Here is a 24874-nt window from a genome sequence, read left to right on the forward strand (position 1 = left end):
CTTCGAATTAAATCTTCGAATAACGGTAAAGTTTGAGGTTTTGTCGAAACCAACAAAGTGAATATAGGTAAATAGAATGGCAGATCAAAATTAATAAGAAACTTTCGCAATGCGTAACTAAATTCACTTTAACGAACACTTTTCTTAAAATAAACGACGTTTTTTGTTACGAAAAAACAAACAACGAGTTGAAATGCAATAACACTTTTCACAATCGCACGGAAGAAATAGTTTTGTATGACACGTCAGTTAGGCGCCAGGTCCGTCAGGAACGCCAACTATTCAAATTCATTCGAAGTGGCGATTCCCATGCAAAATTTTATTTTTTTTTATCTTTTAGCCGTCTTATTTTTTATAAATTTTCTTACATATAAACCTTGTCCTGACAATGAGGAACACGTAAAAAAAAGAATCGTCCAATTCGGTGCGGTCGTTCTGAAGTTATGGGCGTACATACATTTCGGCGATTCATCTTTATTAATATAGATTAAAAAGTTGGTGACGATGAACATATTAAATTGATTAAGTCGCCTTTTTTGATGTCTTATTTTTGTCGCTTTTTTGTCATCTTTATTTTGACACTTTTATAGTTTTTTTGTCTTTTCTTTTGTAACTACTTCTCGAGCGTAAGCTAAGGAAGTATAGTAATCGACTCCACCAAAAAGGTGGTCTCCCGTTTCCGTCTATCTGTCTGTCTGTATATCTGTATCCATTTATTTTTATTAATGTAATCTCTGAAACTGCTGGACCGATGGTTGTCACATTTTACACGTATATTAGGAATATCATGTAGATGGTTAAATACTAACTAAAATTTGGCTAATCATCCCCACCACCAATGGAATGCCGTCATCTCCAAAATTTATAATAGTAAGTTTTTTTGATTTGATAAAATAAGATACTCCAGCACTTGTGGTGTGTGAATCCGTGTCGAATTTTCACCCTTGACGTCCAGAATTTTTGGAAAAAATTCAAAACTGTATAACCATATTTTGCAACATAACTTTGAAACTGCAAAACCGAATACTCTAAAATCCTATAAATATTTTAAGCTTGTCGTAATCATGTTAAAGCATTAACCAAAATTTATTCGTTTATCCCTTCCCAAAAAATTGATGACGTCATCACAAAATTTTAGTAAGGAAAAACTCATTTGAAACATACACCAAACACTTGTTAAAACAAGTGCTTGGTGTGTGTATTATAAGGATTTTCAAAAAAATAATAAAATAAACTTCGCATAATCAAATTTTACATGTTTTCGAAAGAGCTGGAATTGTTTTATTGTATTTTCCACCAATTTTTTTGTCGATTTTTGTTTTTTTTTTTGTTGCATATTTCGTCTTTTTTATGTTGTTTTTAATAGTTTTTTTTTCTTTTTTTGTGTCTCCTTATTTATATTGCTTTTCTGGTCATTCTTTGTTGTTTTTAATCGTTTTTTTTTTGTCGAATATTACATATTTTTTCGTTCCTTTTTTTAATCGTTTTTTTAATCCTTTGGGGTGTTTTTATCACCCTTTTTTAGCTTTTTTGCACATTTTCTCTTCCGTTTTTTACCGCATTTTTAATCACATTTTGTATCTTTTTTTTGTAGATTTTTTTGCTCGTGTTTTTCGTTCTTTTTTTATATTTCCTTGTTTTATTCGAGTTTTTTTATAACATTTTGTTCCGCCAATGGATAGAATACTCTTTTTTTGCTTTTGTTTTTTGCAACTTTTTTGGTGCCCTTTTTTGTGGCACTGGTGTTCCGCCACCCTTTTTTTTCATTTCTTATTGCACTTTTTTCGGTGCATTTTTTTCTTCTCATTTTTGTCGCCTTTTTGTTTTAGTCTTTTCTCACCTTTTTTGTTTATTTTCTTTGAGGGGAATCAATTCATTCCTTATATCGCTTTTTTTCTGTCATCCATTTTTGTCTCCTTTTTTTGTCATCTTTTTTTTACGCATTTTTTTCGACTTTTTTTGACCAGTATTTTAGCACTTTTACTTTGTCGTTTTTTGTCGCATTTTTTATTCACATTTTATATCACCCTTTTGTAGCTTTTTCGACTCATTGTTCTTGATTTTTCTTTTATATTGCCTTGTTTTCATCCGAGGTTTTTTGTTACATTTTGTTCGGCCAACCGACGGCCTTTGTTTTTTTTTTAATGTTTTTCAGTTACCATTTTTCCATTTTTATCGCTTTTTTGTCGTCTTTTTTATAGTTTTTTGTCGCCCTTTTCCAGTCTTTGTTTGCTGCGTATTTTTCCTCTTCCCTTCCTTTTTTTTGTCTTTTCTTCTGATTTTTTGTTGTTGTTTTTTTGTCGTTTTTTTTTGTAGCATATTTCCTCCCTTTTTTATTGTTTTTTAATCGCTTTTTTGTTACTATTTTGATCGTTTTCTTGTGCATTTGTCTTTGTCTCCTTTTTAATGTTTGTTCCGCCACCATTTTCTTGTCCCTTTTCTTACTCTTTTCTTTTTCAACGGGTTTTTTATCCTTTTTTTGTCGTCTCTTTGTTTTTGTTTTGTCACCTTTTTTGTTCTTTTTTTGGCCCTCTTTTCTTATATCGGCTTTTATTTTATTTTCGCACTTTTTTTCAATCATTCTTTTTTTATCTTATTTTTTAGTAGTTTTTATTCGCTTGCTTTCACCGGTCTTTTTTTTTTTGGTCCCTTTTTTGTTTTTTTGGACCCTTGTTTGACACTTTTTGTCTCTTTTTTATATTGACTATTTTTGGTTAGATGTTGTATGTCATCTTTTTTTTTCATTTATTTTTTCTGTATTTTTTTGGACACTGTTTTTGTCGCTTTTTTGTGGTCTTCTTTTTTGTAGTTTGTCGAATTTGTCGCTCTTTTTCAGTAATTTTTTTTTATCCTTTGTGGTGTTTTTATCACCCTTTTTTATAACTTTTTTGGCATTTTTTCTTTTCCGTTTTTATTTTGTCGCATTTTTAATCACATTTTATATCACTTTTTTAGTAGTTTTTTTTTTGGGTCGTTTTTCGTTTTTTGTTCTATTGCCTTGTTTTTATCTGAGTTTTAGTCACATTTTGTTCCAACAATGGATAGGAGACTTTTTTTGGTTCTTTTTTTGCACGTTTGCCTTTGGTTCATTCTTTATATTGTTTTTTTGGTGCCCTTTTTTGTCCCTTCTGTATTTTTTTCGGTGCATTTTTTTCCTTCTCATTTTTGTCGCCTTTTTGTTTTAGTCTTTTCTCACCTTTTTTGTTCATATTCTTTGACCCCCCATTTCCTTATATCGTTTTTTTCTGTCATCCTTTTTGTCTTGTTTTTTTGTCAGCTTTTTTTACGCATTTTTTTCGACTTTCTCCGCCGACCTTTTTTTTTTTTTGTTTTTTTTTTTGGACTATATATGGCACTTTTTCCGCACTTTGTCTTTGTCGTTTTTTGTTATATTTTTTATTCCATTTTATATCTCCTTTTTTGTGTTTTTCTCTGCTTGTTCTTCCTTTTTCTTTTATATTACCTTGTTTTCATCCAAGTTTTTTTGTTACCTTTTGTTTCGCCAATGGATAGGAGACTCTCCTTTGCTTTTGTTTTTTTTTTGTAGATTTTTTCGGTTCCCGTTTTTCCATTTTTGTCGTCTTTTTTATAGTTTTTCGTCGCCCTTTTCCAGTCTTGCTGGCTGAGTATTTTTCCTCTTCCCTTCCTTTTTTTGTCGTTTCCCTTCTTATTTTGTGTCTTTTCTTTTGTAATTTTTTTGGTTGCTTTTTTTTGTCGTTTTTTTTTTTTGTAGCATATTTCGTCCCTTTTTTGTTGTTTTTTAATCGCTTTTTTCGTTACTTTTTTGACCGTTTTCTTGTACATTTGTCTTAGTCTCCTTTTTAATGTTTGTTCCGCCACCATTTTTTTGTCCCTTTTCTTACTGTTTTTTTTTCAACGAGTTTTTTTACCCTTTTTTGTCATCTTTTTGTTTTTGTTTTCGTCACCTTTTTTTTATTCTTTTTTTTGGCCCCCTTTTCTCATATCGCCTTTTATTTTCGCATTTTTTTTCAATCACTCTTTTTTTGTCGTATTTTTTTAGTTGTTTTTATTCGCTTGCTTTCGCCGCTCTTTTTTTTGCCCCACTTTTTTGTTACCCTTTTTTTATTTGTTTGGACCCTTGTTTGACACTTTTTTGTCCCTTTTTTATATTGATGTGAAATGACTTTTTTTTTGGTTAGATGTTATTTGCCATCTCTTTTTTTCATTTATTTTTTCTGTATTTTTTTTTGGACATTGTTTCTGTCCGTTTTTTGTGGTCTTCATTTTTGTCGTTTTTTAGTCGCATTTTTGCCGCTTCTTTGGTCTCTTTTCGACTTTCTTTTGTCGCCTTATTTATATTGCTTTTCTGGCCATTTTTGTCGCTTTTAATAGGTTTCTTTTCCGAATACAGTTTTGTCGCCCTTTTTTAGTAATTGTTTTTTTAATTCTTTGTGGTGTTTTTATTGACTTTTTTTTTGGTTAGATGTTATTTGCCATCTCTTTTTTTCATTTATTTTTTCTGTATTTTTTTTTGGACATTGTTTCTGTCCGTTTTTTGTGGTCTTCATTTTTGTCGTTTTTTAGTCGCATTTTTGCCGCTTCTTTGGTCTCTTTTCGACTTTCTTTTGTCGCCTTATTTATATTGCTTTTCTGGCCATTTTTGTCGCTTTTAATAGGTTTCTTTTCCGAATACAGTTTTGTCGCCCTTTTTTAGTAATTGTTTTTTTAATTCTTTGTGGTGTTTTTATCACCCTTTTTTATAACTTTTCTGGCACTTTTTTCTTTTCCGTTTTTTTGTCGCATTTTTTAATCACATTTGATATCACATTTTTTGTACCTTTTTTTAGCTATTTCTTTTTTTTTTTATATTGCCTTGTTTTTTACCGAGTTTTTTTGTCACATTTTATTCCGTCAATTGATAGATATTTTTTTTGCTTTTGTTTTTTTGTAACTTTTTGGTTCTCTTTTTGCACGTTTGCCTTTGTTTCATTTTTAATATTGTTTTATTGGTGCCCTTTTTTATGGAATTTTGTTCCGCCACCCTTTTTTGTCCTTTCTTATTGTTTAGTTGATTTGTCACCTTTTTAGTTCATTTTCTTTGACACCCTATCCTTATATTGCTTTTTTTCGATCATACTTTTTTTTTCTCCATTTTTTGTCTTTTTTTACGCATTTTTTTGTTCGACTTTTTTTTTCGCCGACGTTTTTTTAGATCTATACATGGCACTTTTTTGGCACCTTTTTCTTTGTCGTATTTTTTGTCGCATTTTTTTCTCATTTATTTTGTCGTTTTTTTTAATTGCTTTTTTGGTTCTAGTCTTTCTGTAGCCTTTGTTCTGTTAAGGGACAAAGAGTAAAAGCCCTTTTTTTGTTCATTTTTTTGGCACCCTTTCACATCACCTTTTTCGTTTTTCTTTAGTCACCTCTTACTTTTTTCTATTTTTTTTTTCGGCGCCTTTTGTGCCCTTTTTTTTGTTTTTTGTCACAATTTTCTTGGCACCTTTGTGGAAGTAATTTTTAGTCACCCTTTTTTGTAGTTTCTTTGTCATCTTCCTAGACGAATTTTTGTAGTTTTTTCTTTGTCGCCCATTTTTTTATCTTTTTTGGTGCTTGTTTTTAATACTTATTTTTGGCGCATTTTTTGTTTCTTTTTGCATCCCCTTTTATTACTTAAGTCAAGGAAGTATTGTAATCAAGTCGATCGGACGACTGGCTACTTTCATGTTTTTGCAACGTTTCATGACCCTTAGAGTACGAAAAAAATGGGTTTCCCGTTTCCTTCTGTCTGTCTGTCTTTTTTTTGTGGCTTTAATCATCACTTTAATTACAATACAAGTGAAATGTGGTGGTGAACAGTAATTTAAAAAATGTCATATGACATTTGAGATAGAAATCTGTAACTTGATAATATAATTATTTTCGTTCTACTACATTTCTTTTCTGTATTTTCCGTACAAATACATTCATCTTATAAAGAAACACCATTTTTTAGCAGCGTGGATCCGTCGCTTTGCCCCTTAAATATAAACCTTCCGCCCCCCGTTAGTAACTTTTCATTTCTCACTGCTGTCATTGTTTTCGTTTCGTCAATAATAATTTTGCAATAAACCCTATTTACCATAAAAGGGCGTAATCGTGCTGAAAATGACCGTAACGGAGTCCTCAGAACACGACGGTGAGAAGGACGAAAATAGCGCCGCAACGGCCAACGAAGACGAAAAAAATAACATAACCTCTTACATCCAAGAAGTCGAAGAGAGACTCCACTCAAAACATGAGCTGCGAACCGCGAACCAGAATGCCCCAAACACCCGACCCAGCGAGTCCCACTTCAGCAAGCTGGACTCCAGCCTCAAGAAAAACACTGCCTTTGTTAAAAAAATTAAAAACTTTACCGCAAACCAGGTCGAAGCTTACTTGAAAGATATGGCAGGTTTGAATCTGTCTAAGTACATATCAGAAATAGCGGCGGCGATTGTGGACGCTAAGCTGAAGATGACGGATGTCGCGGCGGCTTTGAAGATGTGCAGTATTTTGCATCAAACGTATGCTGATTTTTCACAGCATTTGTTCGAGAACTGGCAGAAAACGTTGGCTTTTAAGGTAGGGGAGAAGATTCCGAACCCTAGTAAATTAAGGGTGGATTTGCGGTTTTACGCCGAGTTGGTGCAAGCGGGGTTGTTTAGTAATAAAAACGCCTTTACGTTGTTGGGGAATGTAATCACGACTTTGGTGAATATGGATAAGGATGAACACTACAACTGCTCAATAATATTAAGTTTTTGTAAGCACTGTGGCGAAGATTACGCAGGTGAGTACAAATTACCCCATTGTGGAATTTTGATAATCATAACTATAATTCAAGGTCTTATTCCGCGGAAAATGCGCGAATTGTCTGAAAAATTCGCAACCCCCATCCCCAAAAGCACGTTTTTACCCCCTGAAAAACAACAAAACGTGCGAACTCTGCTCAAGGACTATTACGTGTCTCTGAGTAAACACCTCGTTAAAGACCACCAAGAAATCCAAAACTTTGAAAAGCAGAACATGAGAATACTTCAGACCAAAGGGGAGTTGAGTCAAGAGAGAAAAGAGAAGCTGGAGTCACTGCAGTCTGCCTATGAAAAACTGTATACTTCTACGCAAAGTTTTGCGGAAATTTTAGATGAGGATATGCCAACTTTGAAAAGTCAAACTATCCTGAAAAGTGACGAGGTGGTGGTTTCGTTTGAGGTCGCAAATTTGTTAATTTGTGTGTTTTTAGAGCATGATTGTCACAGGGGCAGGGCCGGATTTAGATGAGAATGCGTTGGCTAATATTGAAAATGTTTGGTGCGATATTGAGACGCAGCGGTTTTATTGTGAATTGCCGGAGCTGCAGGCTTTTCTTCCTACTTCTTTTATTAATAAGCAAGCGCCGCCACCGGCGGAATCTGTAACTGAGGAGGTTTTAGATTCAGAAATTCCTACTGAGGAGCTGGAGGATGATGGTGAGTTGGGGTGAAAAAATTGGTTGAAGGTTATTTCGACTGAATTTCCCTTGCCCTTGAAGCGCAGCCCTTTCAATTCTGCTTCTTTGAAATATAAAAAAAAAATTGCAATTTTTGTTTTCTGATAATTTCCATAAAGTAAGAACCAGTGACATAAATAACACCCCCGCATTCGAATTTTTCAATTTTTCTTTCTCTTTTTTTTGTTTCTTCGATTTTTCGGTTTGCAATTCCTCGAGTTTTCAATTTTTAATTTTTCTCATTTCTTCATTGTTTAATTTTTTATTTCTTCAAATTTTGATTTCACTTTTTTATTTTTTCCATTTTTACAATGTTTCGATTTGCAATGTTTCAACTTTTCATTTTTTTGTCTTCAATTTTACGATTTGTATTTCTTCGAGTTTTGCAATTTTTTATGTCCTTTATTTTTTCAATTATTCGATTTTTCAATGTTTCGTTTTTACAACTTTTTGTTTTTTCATTTTTCGTTTCAATTTTTCGATTTGTGATTTTTCAATTTTCCATTTTTTTTTGTTTCTTTAAATTTTGGATGTGGCAATTTTTCACTTTTTAAACATTTCTCGAGTTTTCAATTTCTAATTTTTCAATTTTTACAATGTTCAATTTTTTATTTCTTCAAATATTCGATTTACAATTTTATTTTTCGTTTCAGTTTTGTATTTTCTTCATTTTTACAATTTGTCGATTTGTAATTCTTCAATTTTTTATTTTTTTTGTCTCCTCAGTTTTCTGATTTTCCAACTTTTAGATGTTTTAACTTTTACATTTTGCAATTTTTTGCTTCGATTTTTTATTTTCTTTATTTTTTCAATTATTCGGTTTTTCAATGTTTCGTTTTTATAACTTTTTGTTTTTTCATTTTTCGTTTCTTCAATTTTTCGATTTGTGATTTTTCAATTTTTCTTTTTTTTTTGTTTCTTCAAATTTTATATGTGGTAATTTTTCACTTTTTTAAATTCTCGAATTTTCAATTTTTAATTTTTCAATTTTTTCATTGTTGAATTTTTATTTCTTCAAATTTTCGACATGCAATTTTTCATTTCAGTTTTTTATTTTCTTCATTTTTACCATTTTACGATTTGCCTCCCTTCGAGTTTTCATTTTTAAATTTTTCAGTTTTCCCATTTTCCAACTTTTGAAATGTTTCATTTTATAGATTTTGCAATTTTTCGATTTGCAAATTTTCGCTTCGATTTTTTATTTTCTTGATTTTTTCAATTATTCGATTTTCGATTTTTCATTTTTATAACTTTTTGTTTTTTAATTTTTTTTTAATTTTTCGTTTCTTCATTTTTTCGATTTGTGATTTTTCGATTTTTCATTTTTTTTGTTTCTTTAAATTTTAGATGTGGCAATTTTTCACTTATTAAACATTTCTCGAGTTTTCAATTACTAATTTTTCAAATTTTTTTATTGCTTAATTTTTTATTTCTTCAAATTTTCAAGTTGTAATTTTTGGTTTCAGTTTTTTATTGATTCTTTTATTCTTTCATTTTTGATTTATAATCTTCAATTTTTATTTTTTTTTGTCTCTTCAATTTTACAATATGCATCTCTTCGAATTTTCATTTTAAAATTTTTCAATTTTCGAATTTTCCAACTTCTGGATGTTCCAATTTTTAGATTTGTAATTTCAACAATTTTCTATTTTTAGATTTTTCAGTTTTTCGATTTGCAGTTTTTCGTTTCCGTTTTTTATTTTCCCTATTTTTTCAATTTCATAATTTTGGAATTTTTCCATTTTTCAGTTATTGGTTTTCATTTATTCGATTTTTCAATTTTTCCACCTCTCGATGTTGGACTTTTTCGACTTTACAATTTTGACAATTCCTTAAATTTTTCAATTTGATATTTTTTTACGTTTTTTCTTCTTACCGTTTTTTCGATTTATTAACTTTTTCGTTTTTAGTTTTTCAGTATTTCGGTTTTCGTTTCTTCAGTTTTTCGATTTGCAATTTTTCGAATTTCCATTTTTTTGATTTTTTAATTTGTCCCGATTTTTTAGTTTATCAATTATTAATTTTTCGATTTTTCAACATTTCGGATCAAAAAAATGGTACAATTGTAAAATTGAAAAATCAAAAATGGAAGAAGTAAAAGTTTAAAATTATTAAACGGAGGAGACATTGAAAAATGGAAAAATTCAAAAATTAAAGAAAAACGAAAAAACCACAATTTTTCGATTTTTTTCAGTTTTTAGATTTTTCAGTTTTGACAATTCCATAATTTTTCAGTTTGACAATTTTTGACGCTTTTTTTTCTTGTAATTTTTTCGGTTCATTAATTTTTTCGATTTTTAAGTTTCTCAATTTTTAATGTTTCCGAAGTCTCGATTTTCGTTTCTTCAATTTTGCAATTTCCCGAATTTCGACTTTTTCGATTTTTCAATTTGTCCCAATTTTTTCATTTTTCAATTTTTAATTTTTCGATTTTTCAACATTTTGGATCAAAAAATGGTACAATTGTAAAATTAAAAAGTGGAACAATTGAAGAATTAAAGAAAGTGAAAAACGAAAATTTTTTGATTTTGCAAATTTTTGTTTATTCAGTTTTTCGATTTTTCAATTTGTCCCAATTTTTTAGAATTATGAAACCGAGATATTGAAAAATGGAAAAACTGAACAATTAAAGAAAATGAAAAAACGAAAATTTTTCGATTTTGCAATTTTTTCCCATTTTTTTTGGTTTTTCAATTTTTAATTTTTCGACTATTCAACATTTCGGATCAAAAAATGTAAAAATTGTAAAATTGAAAAATTAAAAATGAAAAACCAAAAAGTATAAAATGCAACTTTGATAAATCTAAAAACTGGAAATCAAGAACTTCAAATATGCAGAAACAAATAATTGAAAAATCGAAAGATTAAAAATGAAAAAACTTAAAAATTGAAAAACGGCAAAATCGAAAAACGGAAATGCATATTGTAAAATCGAAATGTGAAAATTAAAAAAATTAGAAAATCGGATAATCCAGAAATTTAAAAATTGAAAAATCGAGGAATTGAAAAATCAAAGATTAAAGATTTTAAAAATTCTATAAACGAAACATAAAGTCCAAACAAACATTAAAAAAAAAATAAAGAAAAAAAAATAGAAAATTGTGATAAAAAATCGAGTAAATGAAAATTAAAAAATCTGAAAAATGAAAATAAAAAAAATAAGGAAACGAAAAATTGAAAAATTGAAAAATTGCAAATCAAAAAACTGAAGAAATGAAACATTTAAAAATTTGGAAGTCGAAAAATTGACAAAATTAAAAATGAAACAACAAAAAATTTGAATCCGAAATATTGTTGAAAAACTAAAGAAAATGGAAAAACGAAAATTTGTAGATTTTCCAACTTTCGGTTTATTCAGTTGTTCGATTTTTCAATTTTTTCTCATTTTTTAATTTTTCAATTTTTATTTTTCGACTATTCAACGTTGAAAAACAAAGAAACAAATAATTGAAAAATCGAAAGATTAAAAATTGAAAAACTTAAAAATCGAAAAACTGTAAAATCGAAATGTGAAAATTAAAGAAATCAGAAGATCGGATTATCCAGAAATCCAAAAAATGCAAACTTTAGAAATTTAAAAATTGGAAAATCGAGGAACTGGAAAATCAAAGATTAAAAATTTAACAAATTATATAAACGAAACATTATAATGTCGAAAGAAACATTGAAAAAATAAAGGTAATGAAAAAATGAAAATTTTTTGATTTTCCAATTTTTTCCCATTTTTTAGTTTTGCAATTTTTAATTTTTCGACTATTCAACATTTCGGATTAAAAAATGGAAAAATTGTAAAATTGAAAAATCAAAAATGAAAAACCAAAAGGTATAAGATACAACTGGAAGAATAAAAAAATTCAAAAATCGAAAGATCAAAAATTGAGACACTTAAAAATCGAAAAAAGGTAATATAAAACCAAATATTGGTAAGAAATCAGAAAATCGGATAATTGAGAAATCCAAAATTTCAAAATTGGAAAATCAAAGATAGAACATATGAAGAATAGAATAAACTAAAAATTATAATATCGAAAGAAACATTGAAAAAAAAATAGAGGAAATAAAAAAAATGAAAAATTGTGATATACAATCGAGTAAATAAGAATTAAAAAATCTGGAAAATGAAAAATAAAATTGAGAAATTGAAAAATCGAGAACTGAAATTATAATATCGAAAAATTGCAAATGAAAAAATTGAAGAAACGAAAAATTGGGAAATTTGGAAGTCGAAAAATTGAAAAATTAAAGTTGAAAAAACGAAAAATTATGAAACCGAAACATTAAAAAGTGGAAAAATTAAAATGTAAAGAAAATGTAAAAATTGTGATATACAATCGAGTAAATAAGAATAAAAAAATCTGGAAAATGAAAAATAAAAATTGAGAAATTGAAAAATCGAGAACTGAAATTATAATATCGAAAAATTGCAAATGAAAAAATTGAAGAAACGAAAAAAAAGTAAAGAAAATGTAAAAACGAAAAATTTTCGATTTTGAAATTTTTCGTTTTTCAGTTTTTCGGTTTTTCAATTTCTTTTCGATTTTTTAATTTTTCAAAAATTAATTTTTCGATTTTTTAAGATTTCGGATCATAAAATGCTGAATTGTAAAACTGAAAAATCAGAAATAACAAAACCAAAAAATGTAAAACAAAGACTTTGATAAATATAAAAATTGGAAAGCAAGAACTCGAAGAAACAAAAAATTGAAAAATCGAAAGATCAAAAATTGAGACACGTACAAATCGAAAAAGTGCAAAATCAAAAAAAGGAAATATTGTAAAATCAAAATATTGAAAAGAAATAAGAAAAGCGGATATTTGAGAAATCCAAAATTGCAAAATTTGAAGAATCGAATAAACCAAAAATTGTAAAATCGAAAGAAACATTGAAAAATTAAAAAAATTAAGCTTGATGAAACGAAAAATTATGAAACCGAATAATTGAAAAATCGAAAAATTGAAAAATGAAAAAAAAAGAAAAAAACAAAAAAATTGGTTGAAGGTAAATAAATCCAGATTTTTCGAAAAATTGTAACTTTCGAAGACTTGTTTTTCGTCCATTAAGGCTTAACTTTTCTTTGTTATCCAGAATAATGTGTATCAAAAATAAGACCGATATTTTGCCGACGTTTCGTCTATTGACCATAGGCCTTTTCAAGGCTGTAAAAGAACAATAAATACATTGTTGGTGAGTCAACTTCTGTAAGAAATGCATGTACTTTCAAATAAAACCTAAAACATAAATTAATGACGATATTTCACATGTTTCTAAAAAACTAACTTCAAAAGAAAAACATATTGTACAATTTTGATTTTTTTTTCAAAAATCTGGAGGTGTAGGGTGTTTGACGTTTTACCAACTACATGATAGTCCTAATATACATACAAAATTTAAATCGGTCCAGTTTCGAAGATTATCTGTCTAATAAAAATCCGGACAGACGGCAAACAGACAGACAAACGGAAACGGGAGACCTATTTTTTCGTACTGTAGGGGTCATGAAATGTCGGGAAAACACACTCGATTAGGATACTTCCTTAGTTCTGTTTAATTACACAGAACAAATCGACGAGGCCCCCGTCCCCGCCGAAGACGACGCCGAGGACGCCGCCACCACCAACGCCAGCAACAAGATCGTCCTCGAGGCCTTCCTCAACAACCTCCCCAACTGCGTGAACCGCGAGATGATCGACAACGCCGCCATCGACTTCCTCGTCACCCTCAACAACAAGCACAACCGCAAGAAGCTCGTGCGCGCCCTCTTCGGCGTGAACCGCACCCGCCTCGACCTCCTGCCCTTCTACGCCCGCTTCGTCGCCATCCTCCGTCCCGCGCTTCCGGAGGTCGGCAACGAGCTCTGCCAGATGCTCCGCCAGGACTTCAAGTACCACGTGCGCAAGAAGGACCAGATCAACATCGAGTCGAAGATCAAGGTCGTGCGCTTCATCGGCGAGCTGGTGAAGTTCAAGCTGTACTCGAAGATCGAGGCGCTGTACTGCTTGAAGGTGCTGTTGTACGACTTCTCGCACCACCATATCGAGATGGCGTGCAATTTGCTGGAGGTTTGCGGGCGGTTCTTGTATTGCAGCCCGGACTCGCACCAGAGGACGAGAGTGTACTTGGAGCAGATGATGCGGAAGAAGGCGGTGATGGCGCTGGATTCGAGGTACGTTACGCAGATCGAGAATGCGTATTATTATGTGAATCCGCCGGATGTGACGATCACGAAGAAGGAGAGGCCGGTGATGCACCAGTTTATAAGGAAGTTGCTGTTTCAAGATTTGCAGAAGAATAACACTGATAAGATTATGAGGTTGATTAGGAAGCTGGATTGGAGCAACGAGGAGGTGTCGTCGTATGCTATCAAGTGTCTGAGTAGTGCTCATAACGTCAAGTATTTCAACATAAGGTGAGTTTTTTATGATATCAAAAAAATATTTGTTACTTTGGTATCATTTTTCCTGGGTTTTTAAAAATAGTTAAATTAAATTTAATTGTTTTTCGAACGAAAATTCGTTTAGCAACCATTGAAATTTAAGGTTAAAAAATTATGTTGGTAACACCAACGAGGTTCTTGTTGGACTTGACAGTTACAGTCAAACGAAAGTCCCTAAATTAGTGACTTTGCGGACAAATAACTGGGATGCCAACATCATTATTTTATTTAAAACTTCATGACCTACTTGGGGACTGTTTGTTTATAGCTTATAAGGATTTTTCAGTTAAGCTCCGCCCCCGCGACTAACTACGAATAAAAAAAAATCATCACAATTGAGGTGGAGGCGGGTGGGTGGGGCTTATCCTTCGATATTCTTTTCGTAATATACATATAGTCTTCTTACAAAAATAAAGTAATTAAAATATCAAATGGTGAATTTGAGGTTAGAATTATGTCCAGCTGGATTACCAGAGTTGCCAGATTTACCGATTTATGCCACAAATTTACAGAAAAGTCAAGTTGTGAATATTTTACTAAATGTTTTATTTTTCTGTAGTTTTGTTTTTGTTCTTTGAATACCTCCTTTTACTTTTGAGAGAATAAGAATATTCATTTAATACTTTTTCTCTATTTTCAACAATACGATAATACCTCCAACATGTTTCACTTGGTAGTTTCTTGTACAGAAATATAGACTTTGGAAATAATCTCCGCCCTCTGGTCGCACAACGAATGAAAAATTCATTACAATTAAAAACGGGGTGGGTGGGCGGGGTATAATCTTCGGCTTCTTTTTCGTAATGTGTATAGTTTTCTTTCAACGACACACATAAAACTTGGCAATTAAGCTCCGCCTCTTGTCATACGACGAATAAAAAAATTCTTCACAATTGAGATGAGGGCGGCTGGGTGGGGCTTATCATTTGACTTTTTTTCGTAAAATACACTCTTCTTTCAACAATGAAATACTTTAAAATATCAAATGGGGAACTTGAGGTTAGAATTATGTCCAACTGTGTCACCGGAGCTGCCAGAAATACCGATTTATGCTACAAATTTAAAAAAAAGTCAAGTTGCGAATACTAAACTAATTTTATTTTTGTATAGTGTTTTTTTATCTTCTTTAGATATTTCCTTATTTTTGAGAGAATCATCCTTTTATTTTTGGTAGAATGAGAATATTCATTCTCAACTTTTCCTCGAAGTAGTCTGTTTTCAACAATACAATAATACCTCAAACATATTTCACTTGGTAATTTCTTGTACAGAAATATGGACTTTTGCAATTAAGCTCCGCCTCCTCGTCTCACAACGAATAAAAAATTCATCACGATTGAGTTTGAGGCGTGTGGGTGGGGCATAGTATTTGGCTTCTTTTTCTTACTATACATAACTTTCTTTCAACAACACGCAACTTAAAACATTTTTCACTTGGTAATTTCTTGTAAAGAAACCTTCAATTAAGCTCCGCCTTTCCTCACACGACGTATAAAAAATGATCACAGTTGAGATGGCCGTGAGTGGGTGGGGCTTATCCTTTGACTTTTTTTTTCCTAAAATACAGTTTTGTTTCAACAATAAAATACTTAAAATATCAAGTGGTGAATTTGAAGTTAGAGTTATATCCATCTGCGTCTCAGAGTTTCCAGGTCTACCAGAAAACTCAAGTTGTGATTATTAAATGTTTTATTTTTTATCGTTTTTTTTAACTTCTGCGGATATTTCCTTATTTTTTAGAGAACAAGAATATTTTTTCTCTACTTTTTCTCAGAATAGTCTATTAAAAAAATATTTTCAACAATACGATAATTACCACAAACATGTTTCTTTCACTGGGTAATTTCTTGTACAGAAATATGGACTTTGCAATTAAGCTCCGCCTCCTCGTCTCACAACGAATAAAAAATTCATCACGATTGAGTTTGGGGCGTGTGGGTGGGGCATAGTATTTGGCTTCTTTTTCTTACTATACATAGCTTTCTTTCAACAACACGCAACTTAAAACATTTTTCACTTGGTAATTTCTTGTAAAGAAACCTTCAATTAAGCTCCTCCTTTCCTAACACGACGTATGAAAAAATGATCACAGTTGAGATGGCCGTGAGTGGGTGGGGCTTATCTTTTGACTTTTTTTTTCCTAAAATACAGTTTTGTTTCAACAATAAAATACTTAAAATATGGAGCGGTGAATTTGAAGTTAGAGTTATATCCATCTGCGTCATCAGAGTTTCCAGGTCTACCAGAAAATTCAAGTTGTGATTAATAAACGTTTTATTTTTTATCGTTTTTTTTTTAACTTCTGCGGATATTTCCTTATTTTTTTAGAGAACAAGGATATTTTTTCTCTATTTTTTCTCAGAATAATCTATTAAAAAAAAATATTTTCAACAATACGATAATTACCACAAACATGTTTCTTTCACTGGGTAATTTCTTGTACAGAAATATGGACTTTGCAATTAAGCTCCGCCTCCTCGTCTCACAACGAATAAAAAATTCATCACGATTGAGTTTGGAGCGGGTGGGTGGGGCATAGTATTTGGCTTCTTTTTCTTACTATACATACCTTTCTGTCAACAACACGCAACTTAAAACATTTTTCACTTGGTAATTTCTTGTAAAGAAACCTTCAATTAAGCTCCGCCTTTCCTAACACGACGTATGAAAAAATGATCACAGTTGAGATGGCCGTGAGTGGGTGAGGCTTATCCTTTGACTTTTTTTTCCTAAAATACAGTTTTGTTTCAACAATAAAATACTTAAAATATCGAGTGGTGAATTTGAAGTTAGAGTTATATCTATCTGCGTCATCAAAGTTTCCAGATCTACCTATTTACACCACATATTTACAAAAAAGTAAAGTCGTAATTAGTAAACGTTTTATTTTTTATCGCTTTTTTTATCGTCTGTGGATATTTCCATACTTTTGGGAGAATAAGAATATTCTGTCCCTACTTTTTCTAACAATAATCTATTAAAAAATATATTTTCAGTAATACGATAGTTACCACAAATATGTTTCTTTCACTTGGTAATTTCTTGTACAGAAAATGGACTTTGCAATTAAGCTCCGCCCCTTGGTCTCACAACGAATAAAAAATTCGTCACAATTGAGATTGGGGCGGGTGGGTGGGACGTACTAGTTGGCTTCTTTTTCTTAATGTATATAGTTTTCTTTCAACAACACGGAACTGAAAACATTTTTCATGGTAATTTCCTGTAAAGAAACCTTCAATTAAACTCAGCTTCTTCTCACACGACGAATAAAAAAAAATAGTCGTAGTTGAGATAGCGGCGAGTGGGTGGGGCTTATCCTTCAACTTTTTTTTCGTAAAATACAGTCTTCTTTCAACAATAAAATACTCAAAATATCATGCGATGAATTTGAGGTTAGAATTATGTCCAACTGCGTCATCAGATTTACAAACTTGCCGTTGACGTTGAAGTTCCCGTTGCAGTTGCTGTCCTGCTGATGTTGCTTTTAGAGCTGAAAATTGTCATTTATTAACTCCGTTGCCAAGTTGCCGTTGATAGTAACTTTGATGTTCAACTTTTGCCGTATTTAAAGGGATTGTGGAAGAAAAGTGGAGGATTTTTTTTTGATTACTACAAAAATTTACCATTTTAGGCATGTTTCTTGAAATAAGTCTACACATATTAAGAAAAACAAGGCAAAATGTAGCCCCGCCCACCCGCCCTGTCTCAATTGTGATGATTTTTTCTTATTCGTCGTGAGCCAAGAAGGCGGAACTTAACTGCAAAATCATTATTTCTCTACGGGGGATTAAAAACATGTTTTTGAGTATCGTGTTGTTCAAAGATGACTATGTTTATTATTATATTTTGTTTTTGTTTTCGTAATGTACTTAGTATTCTTTGAACAAAAACTTGTTTTTAATTTCATGTAAAGAAGTAAGTATTTTGCAGTTAAGCTCCGCCCGCTTGATTCACGGCGAATAAAAAAAATCATCACAATTGAGATAGGGTGGGTGGGCGGGCTTACATTTTGTCTTTTTGTTTTAAATTGTGTAGACTTCTTTTCACAACATGAAACTCAAAACATGTTTAAAATGGAAAAGTTGTATAAGGAAATATCGATTTTGCAATTAGACTCCGCCCGTTAATTGCAAATCGATATTTCCTTGCAGACATGTACCATTTTAACCATGTTCTAAGTTTGTTGTAGTGAAAAGATGCCTATGTGTATTAAGAAAAAAAAGCCAAAATATAAGCCCCGCCCACTCGCCCTATCTCAATTCTGGTTATTTTTTTTATTTGAGAAGGGGGCAGCTGGGTGGGGCTTATCCTTTGACTTTCTTTTTGTAAAATACAGTCTTTTTTCAACAATGAATTACGTAAAATATCAAATGGGGACTTTGAGGTTAGAATTATGTCTAGCTGCGTCATCAGTTTCCAGATGTACCTCTTTACACCACGAATTTACAGGAAAGTCAAGTTGTGCTTACTAAACGTTTTATTTTTGTATAGTTTTTTATCTTCTTTGGATATTTCCTTATTTTTGAAAGAAGAATAAGAATATTCATCCTCAACTTTTTCTCAAAATAGTCTATTAAAAAAATACATTTTCAGCAATACGATAAAATCACAAATATGTTTCTTTCACTTGGTAATTTCTTGTACAGAAATATGGACTTTTCAATTAAGCTCCGCCCCGTGGTCTCACAACGAATAAAAATTTCATCACAATTTATATTGGGGCGGGTGGATGGGGCAAGTATTTGGTTTTTTTTTCTTAATGTATATAGTTTTCTTTCAACAACACGTTTTTCACTTGGTAATTTCTAGTAAAGAAACCTTCAATTAAGCTCCGCCTCTCGTCACACGACGAATAAAAAAAGAGGTCATGGTTGAGGTGGCGGCGAGTGGGTGGGGCTTATCATTTAAGTTTTTTTTTTTTTTCATAAAGTACAGTTCTTTTTCAATAATAAAATAAAATAAAATATCAAGTGGTGAATTTGAGGTTAGAATTATGTCCAGTTGCGTCATCAGTTTCCATATCTACCTATTTAAGTGGGATTTATAAACTTAAGGTTCCCGTTGGAGTTGCTCTTCCTGCTGACGTTGCTTTTAGAGCTGAAAATTGTCATTTATTAACACCGTTGCCAAGTTGCCGTTGATAGTAACTTTGCCGTATTTAAGGGTGGCGTCTGGTTCGGTTTCGCCCAATACTAAATACATTGAAAACATCGTCGTAGTTTCCGGAATTGCATTTTTAAAATACTGAAATCTCCAACCAAGTCAGAATCTAAGTAAACCTGTATTCTGCTACCACATCACAGCTCGTTTAATGCCGATTTCTCGTTTTAATAGATTTTGACTTTTCGCGAGTTAGTTACCTCAGTCGTGGATTTTTTAATATTATAAATGGTATCAAAAGAAAGCTGACACTTTTCCCCAGGGGACCTCCTATCTCAGAATGCAAAAAACTTCAGCACTTCGTCAAAAAATGCATCAATGTGCCGGTTAAAATGTGATGTAAAAGTTGAACAATTTTATAATTTTTTTTTGTAAAAACTGCATACTAGATATGAAAATAAATATGGAGGTCCCGTGGACTGAAGTTTGTTAATTCGAAATATAATTTTTTTAAAGCGATATATCTCATATTTTTAAAATGCAACTCCGGAAACCGCGACGATGTTTTCAATGTATTTAGTATAGGGCTAAACCGAACCAGACGCAAGCCTTAAAGGGGTGGTAGAAGAAAAGTGGAGGATTTAAGTTGATTGCTACAAAAATTTACCATTTTAGGCATGTTTTAAGTTTCTTGTTGTTGAAAGAAGTCTGCACACATTAAGAAAAAAAAAAAGGCAAAATCAAGCCCCGTCCACCCGCCCTAACTCAATTGTGATGAATTTTTTTATTCGTCGTGAGCCAAGAAGGCGGAGCTTAACTGCAAAATCCTTATTTTTCTACGAGAAATTAAAATAGTATATGAAAGAACGAGATTCATAAGGCAAATATTAAGGCACGAATCCAAGTGCCATAATGGCCTTATGAACGAGTTATTTATACTATTTTTACTACCGTGCACGTTTTTTCGCAAAATATAATTGAAATTTGAGTTTTTTTAAATCTGGGGAATTTTGTCGTGGTTGGTGATGGGTTGGTCTGACGAGTTTTTTAAGTTAAAATTGGTTAAAATGTCTTCTGAAGAAGTTAGTGAAGTCTTTACGCCTCCAGAAATACGGGACATTTTAATTTGACGTTTCCCACTGACATTCACCTGACATTTCCGTCATGGCTGTCAACCTTATCGATCTAAATTACACCAGATCTATTTCAGAACCCCTTTCCGCTATTAACGAACCGCTTTGACGTCATTTGGGTGCTATTAGAACATCAAGGTAGAAAAACATGTTTTTGAGTATCGTGTTGTTCAAAGAATACTATGTATATTATTATATATTTTTCCTGTTTTCTTAATACACATGGTATTCTTTAAACAAAATCATGTTTTTAATTTCTTGTAAAGAAATAAGTACTTTGCAGTTAAGCTCCGCCCTCTTGGTTCACGGCGAATAAAAAAAATCATCACAATCGAGATAGGGTGGGTGGGCGGGCTTACATTTTGTCTTTTTCTTTTAAATTGTGTAGACTTCTTTTCACACGATGAAACTGAAAACATGTTTAAAATGAAAAATTTATATAAGGAAATATTGATTTTGCAAGTAGGCTCCGCCCCATAATTGCAAATTCCATATTTCCTTGTACCATTTTAACCATGTTCTACCTTTCTTGTTGTGAAAAAGTGGCTATGTATATTAAGAAACAAACAGGCAAAATATAAGCCCCACCCACCCACCCTATCTCAATTCTGATGACTTTTTTTATTCGTCTTAAGCCGAGAGGGGCGGAGCTTAAATGTAGAATCCTTATTTTTCTTTGAGAAATTACCATGTGAAATATGTTCTTAAGTAATCATGTTATACAAATAAAACCAAAAGAGAATCCCCACCCATCCGTCCCGATATCAATCGTGATGAATTTTTCATTCGTTGTCAAACCGAGGGGCGGAGCGTAATTGCAAAATCGATATTTCCCTTTACAAATTTACCATTTTAAACATGTTTTAAGTTTCTTGTTGTGGAAATATGGCTACACACATTAAGAAAAAAAGGCGAAGTGTAAGCCCCGCCCACCCGCCCTGTCTCAATTGTGATGATTTTTTTATTCGTCGTTAGCCAAGCTTAATTAAGCTTAATTGCAAAATTCTTATTTTTTTACAAGAAATAAAAAACATGTTTTTAAGTATCGTATCAAAGTATCAAAGAATACCATGTATATTAACAAAAAAACAAGCCATAAATTAAGCCCCAAGCTCAGTCGTGATGAATTTTTCATTGGTTGTCAGACCGAGAGGCGGAAGCTAATTACAAAATCGATACAAAATTTACCATTTTAAACATGTTTTTCCGACGATCTAACATTGAAGTTACAGTAACAACATGATTTTCCTTTAAAACTAGTGCGTTAATGTACCATTTTACTAAACCGATATGTCACTGCTTTTTACTACGCACAAATGTCATTTCTTGTACAGAAAATATGGACTTTGCCATTAAGCTCCGCCCCTTGGGGTCTCACAACGAATAAAAAATTCATCACAATTGAGATCTGGGCGGGTGGGCGGGGCATAATTTAGGGCTTCGTTTTCTTAACATATAGTTTTCTTTCAACAACACGATACTTAAAACTTGGTAATTTCTTGTAGAGAAATATAAACTTTGCAATTAAGTTACGTCTCTCGGCGAATAAAAAAATTGATTAGCGCTTTTTTCTGAATTATTTATGAACGTGCAACAAAAATAAGCACAGATTCGCGATCCTGAGGAAATTTTCAATCTGTTCAGGCCGATTTGCCTAGTTTTAAAATTTCGTTAAAAATGGTGGATGCGCCGGGATGAATCCGTGTTTTTCTCAGTTATTTATGAACGTGCAGGAAAAATAAGCAAGAATTCATGATCCTGAGAAAATTTTCGTGAAGATCTGCGTCTCTCCGAGACGATTTGGGCAATTGTCTGGACCGATTTGCACAGTTTTAAAATTTTGCTGAAAATGAATCCCTCTGATAAATCCCCGTTTTTCTCAGTTAGTGGTGGATCAGCAAACATTAGCACAGATTCGTGATGATAAGAAAATCACCACTGTATATGTAACAAGATTGAAAGAAATTTAAGTTTTGATATTTTTTGATTATTGAGTGTAGTTTAGCACGGGTTGAACATCTGACAGAAAATGTCGATTTAAGTACGATTTGGCAAGAACAATTTTTTTATGTCTCAGATGCCTTGCGAACTTACTCGCCGGTTTAGTAACCTACCAAGAAGAAGTGGGAACACGAGTAGTGGACAGCGTCCTAGAAGACATCCGTCTCGGCATGGAAGTCAACCTTCCTAAATTCAACCAAAGACGCGTGGCTCAAGTCAAATACTTAGGTGAATTATACAACTACAGAATGGTCGAGAGTGCCGACATTTTTAAAGTATGTGTCACCATAACCCAACTCTTTTTCTGACCAATTTCTACAACAGGTGCTTTACTCACTTATAACCTTTGGAGTTTCAATGGACCCAAACGTACCATCACCACTGGATCCGCCCAACCACCTTTTCCGAATTAGACTGGCCTGCGTTCTACTTGAAACATGCGGTATTGTATTCATTACTGTCAAAACGTGTTTACACAACTTGTATATGTAGGAACATACTTCAGTAGTGGAAGTAGTAAAAGGAGACTTGACTACTATTTGGTGTTTTTACAAGCTTACTATTGGTTTAAGCGCGACTTGTGGAAAGACGCTTTTCCACCTACATTGGAACACATATTTAAGGACACCCTCACGAGTCTAAGACCCAAAATCAAACTGTGTCAGAGTTTCGAGGAAACGCAAACCGAGTTGAACAACATCAGAGTGACATTGGGGATAGGTGTGATTTACGACTTAACCCAACGAGTCGTTTGTATCGACTATATAAATTATTTCAGATAAACTAACAGGCGAATTAAGCGAAAATAAAATCGACGAAGACGGTCTGGAAACTATTGCAGAAACCGACACCGAAGAACAGGGAGAAGACGAAGTGTCTGAAGGTGTGACCGCGCCAATTACTGATGATACAGCGACGGAAGACGAAACTGTGGACCACACCCAAGGCTCCGACGACGAAGGTAAATATAACAACACTAATTAACAAAATAATTTTTTTGAAATTATAGGTGAACCCGAGACTAGTGAAGCCGAACAAGAACAAGTATCCGAGTCTTTAGCCATCCCCAGCGGCCCCCGCAAAGTCGAGTGTCCCGAAGACGAAGATTTCCGAAACGCCCTCGACAAGATGGTCTCCGAGAACATCCAAGAGCGCATGCGCGAACCCGTAAAAGCCGGAAACGTCGACATATCGGTCCCCGTGGTCCTCAAATCCAACAAAAAAACCTACGAACAACTCCAAGACACCCCCGAAACGGAGCGCAACAAAATCGGATTCGTTCTAATGGTGCGGAAAGGCAACAAACTGCAATACAAAAACTTCGAAGCTGATATTAACTCAGAACTTGCTCAAAACTTGAGAGACCAGGAGCTGGCGCAGAAGGAAGAGAAGGAGCGAGTGAAGCGCTTGACGCTGAATATAACCGAACGGTTCGAGGAGGAAGACTACCAGGATATGATGCAGCAGCAGAACAGACCGGTCACCCAGAACTTGAACCGCGAGCGGAAAAAGTACCAACACCCCAAGGGGGCTCCAGATGCAGACTTAATTTTCGGTCCTAAAAGAGTTAGGTAAAAGGAGGAGATAATGTGAAGAGGTTACAATGTTAAGGGCAAAGAAGTTCAGGATGATTTTTTCAGAAATAGATAAATGGAAGTATCTTTTAGCGAATCAGTGAAGGAGATGAAGGAACAATGAATAGGTTTTATTTTGTTTCATTCTACGCAACGCTGGTTTTAACTGTTATTGATTTGTGAATTTGTTAAATAAAAATTTCGTTTTTGATTGTTTAATTAAATAGGAATTAAAATTACAAACATACAAAACTTAAGGTAGGTCACATTTTAAGTTAATCTGCGTCTTCAAAATCTTCGTCTTCGTTACCGTTGCGGTAATTGTATTGGACATCCACTGAGTGATTTTGTAACCTGTTGGCTAAGCTATTTACATCTGAAACAACAATTTAATGTGTGTGTAATGTGTAACGACGGACGATATTACCAGCATCCCCTATGTGTTCAGATTCTGCCTCTATATACATTTCTTCATTCTCTTCTTCTGCATCTTCGTACAAATTCTCGTCGTCGTCGTCATCCACGTCAGCTGGATCAGGATTCAACTCCTGGCACTGCTTTATAGCTTCATAAATACCCTGAATTGATAAAGAATCCTCAGGAATTAAAATCAGCTCAGATAAATCTGGTTCTGATTCAGCACCACTGTCATCGTCATCAATGTGTCTTTGTGGAGGACTTCCCCCTACAACACTACGTCATTCAAACCATAGGCAAACATTCCACATACCAGGCAGATCAATATGAGGGTCAGTCAAAATGTAAATACATTCTTTATCACACACATTTGGGTCTTTAGACACAGCATGCAGAGAAACATTGTAATACTCCAACGAAAAACCTGTACTTCCATCCTTTTGCCAACTGAGTGTCCTGCAACCAAATATTCTCAAAACATTGTCTTTTTTTCAGCCAAAACATACTTTTCGCTGACAAACAAAGTTCCCGTCCCAAGACTCCTTTTATCCAAACGAACCGTAATATTTCTCTGTTCCAACCGAACTGGCGACTCTGGGGGCTTGAATGTCGCAATTACAACCATTTTAATCCCTCCTTTTTAACCCTTTTATAAACTAATTTCAAATCTTGAAACCCGAACCAAGCTTACTCAATCACTGACTGCACCCACTAGGGAATTCTATCGCATCCGTCGCTTCGTTG

The 24874-nt window shown here is 32.8% G+C and overlaps 2 protein-coding genes across 2 annotated transcripts; one reads left to right on the plus strand and one right to left on the minus strand.

Moving 5' to 3' along the window:
- The first annotated feature begins 6035 nt into the window (after window positions 1–6035).
- LOC135127762 (regulator of nonsense transcripts 2) lies at window positions 6036–23937 on the plus strand. The gene is made up of 9 exons (XM_064054355.1): window positions 6036–6772; window positions 6827–7176; window positions 7226–7451; window positions 13029–13878; window positions 22216–22414; window positions 22464–22581; window positions 22632–22859; window positions 22918–23100; window positions 23149–23937. Exons 1-9 carry the CDS (start codon window positions 6106–6108, stop codon window positions 23712–23714), a joined length of 3387 nt encoding a protein of 1128 aa, XP_063910425.1. The 5' UTR covers window positions 6036–6105; the 3' UTR covers window positions 23715–23937.
- Window positions 23913–24853, minus strand: LOC135127773 (methylosome subunit pICln). Its single transcript, XM_064054383.1, has 4 exons — window positions 24637–24853; window positions 24444–24586; window positions 24141–24398; window positions 23913–24089 (listed from the first exon to the last, which is right to left on the minus strand). The coding sequence occupies exons 1-4, from the start codon at window positions 24753–24755 to the stop codon at window positions 23989–23991; spliced, it is 621 nt and encodes a 206-aa protein (XP_063910453.1). The 5' UTR covers window positions 24756–24853; the 3' UTR covers window positions 23913–23988.
- Between the last annotated feature and the right edge of the window lie 21 nt (window positions 24854–24874).

Source organism: Zophobas morio, unplaced genomic scaffold (assembly GCF_036711695.1).
Source record: "Zophobas morio isolate AGI-343-1 ecotype UQ-CSIRO unplaced genomic scaffold, CSIRO_AGI_Zmor_V1 ptg000012l, whole genome shotgun sequence".
NCBI lineage: Eukaryota > Metazoa > Arthropoda > Insecta > Coleoptera > Tenebrionidae > Zophobas > Zophobas morio.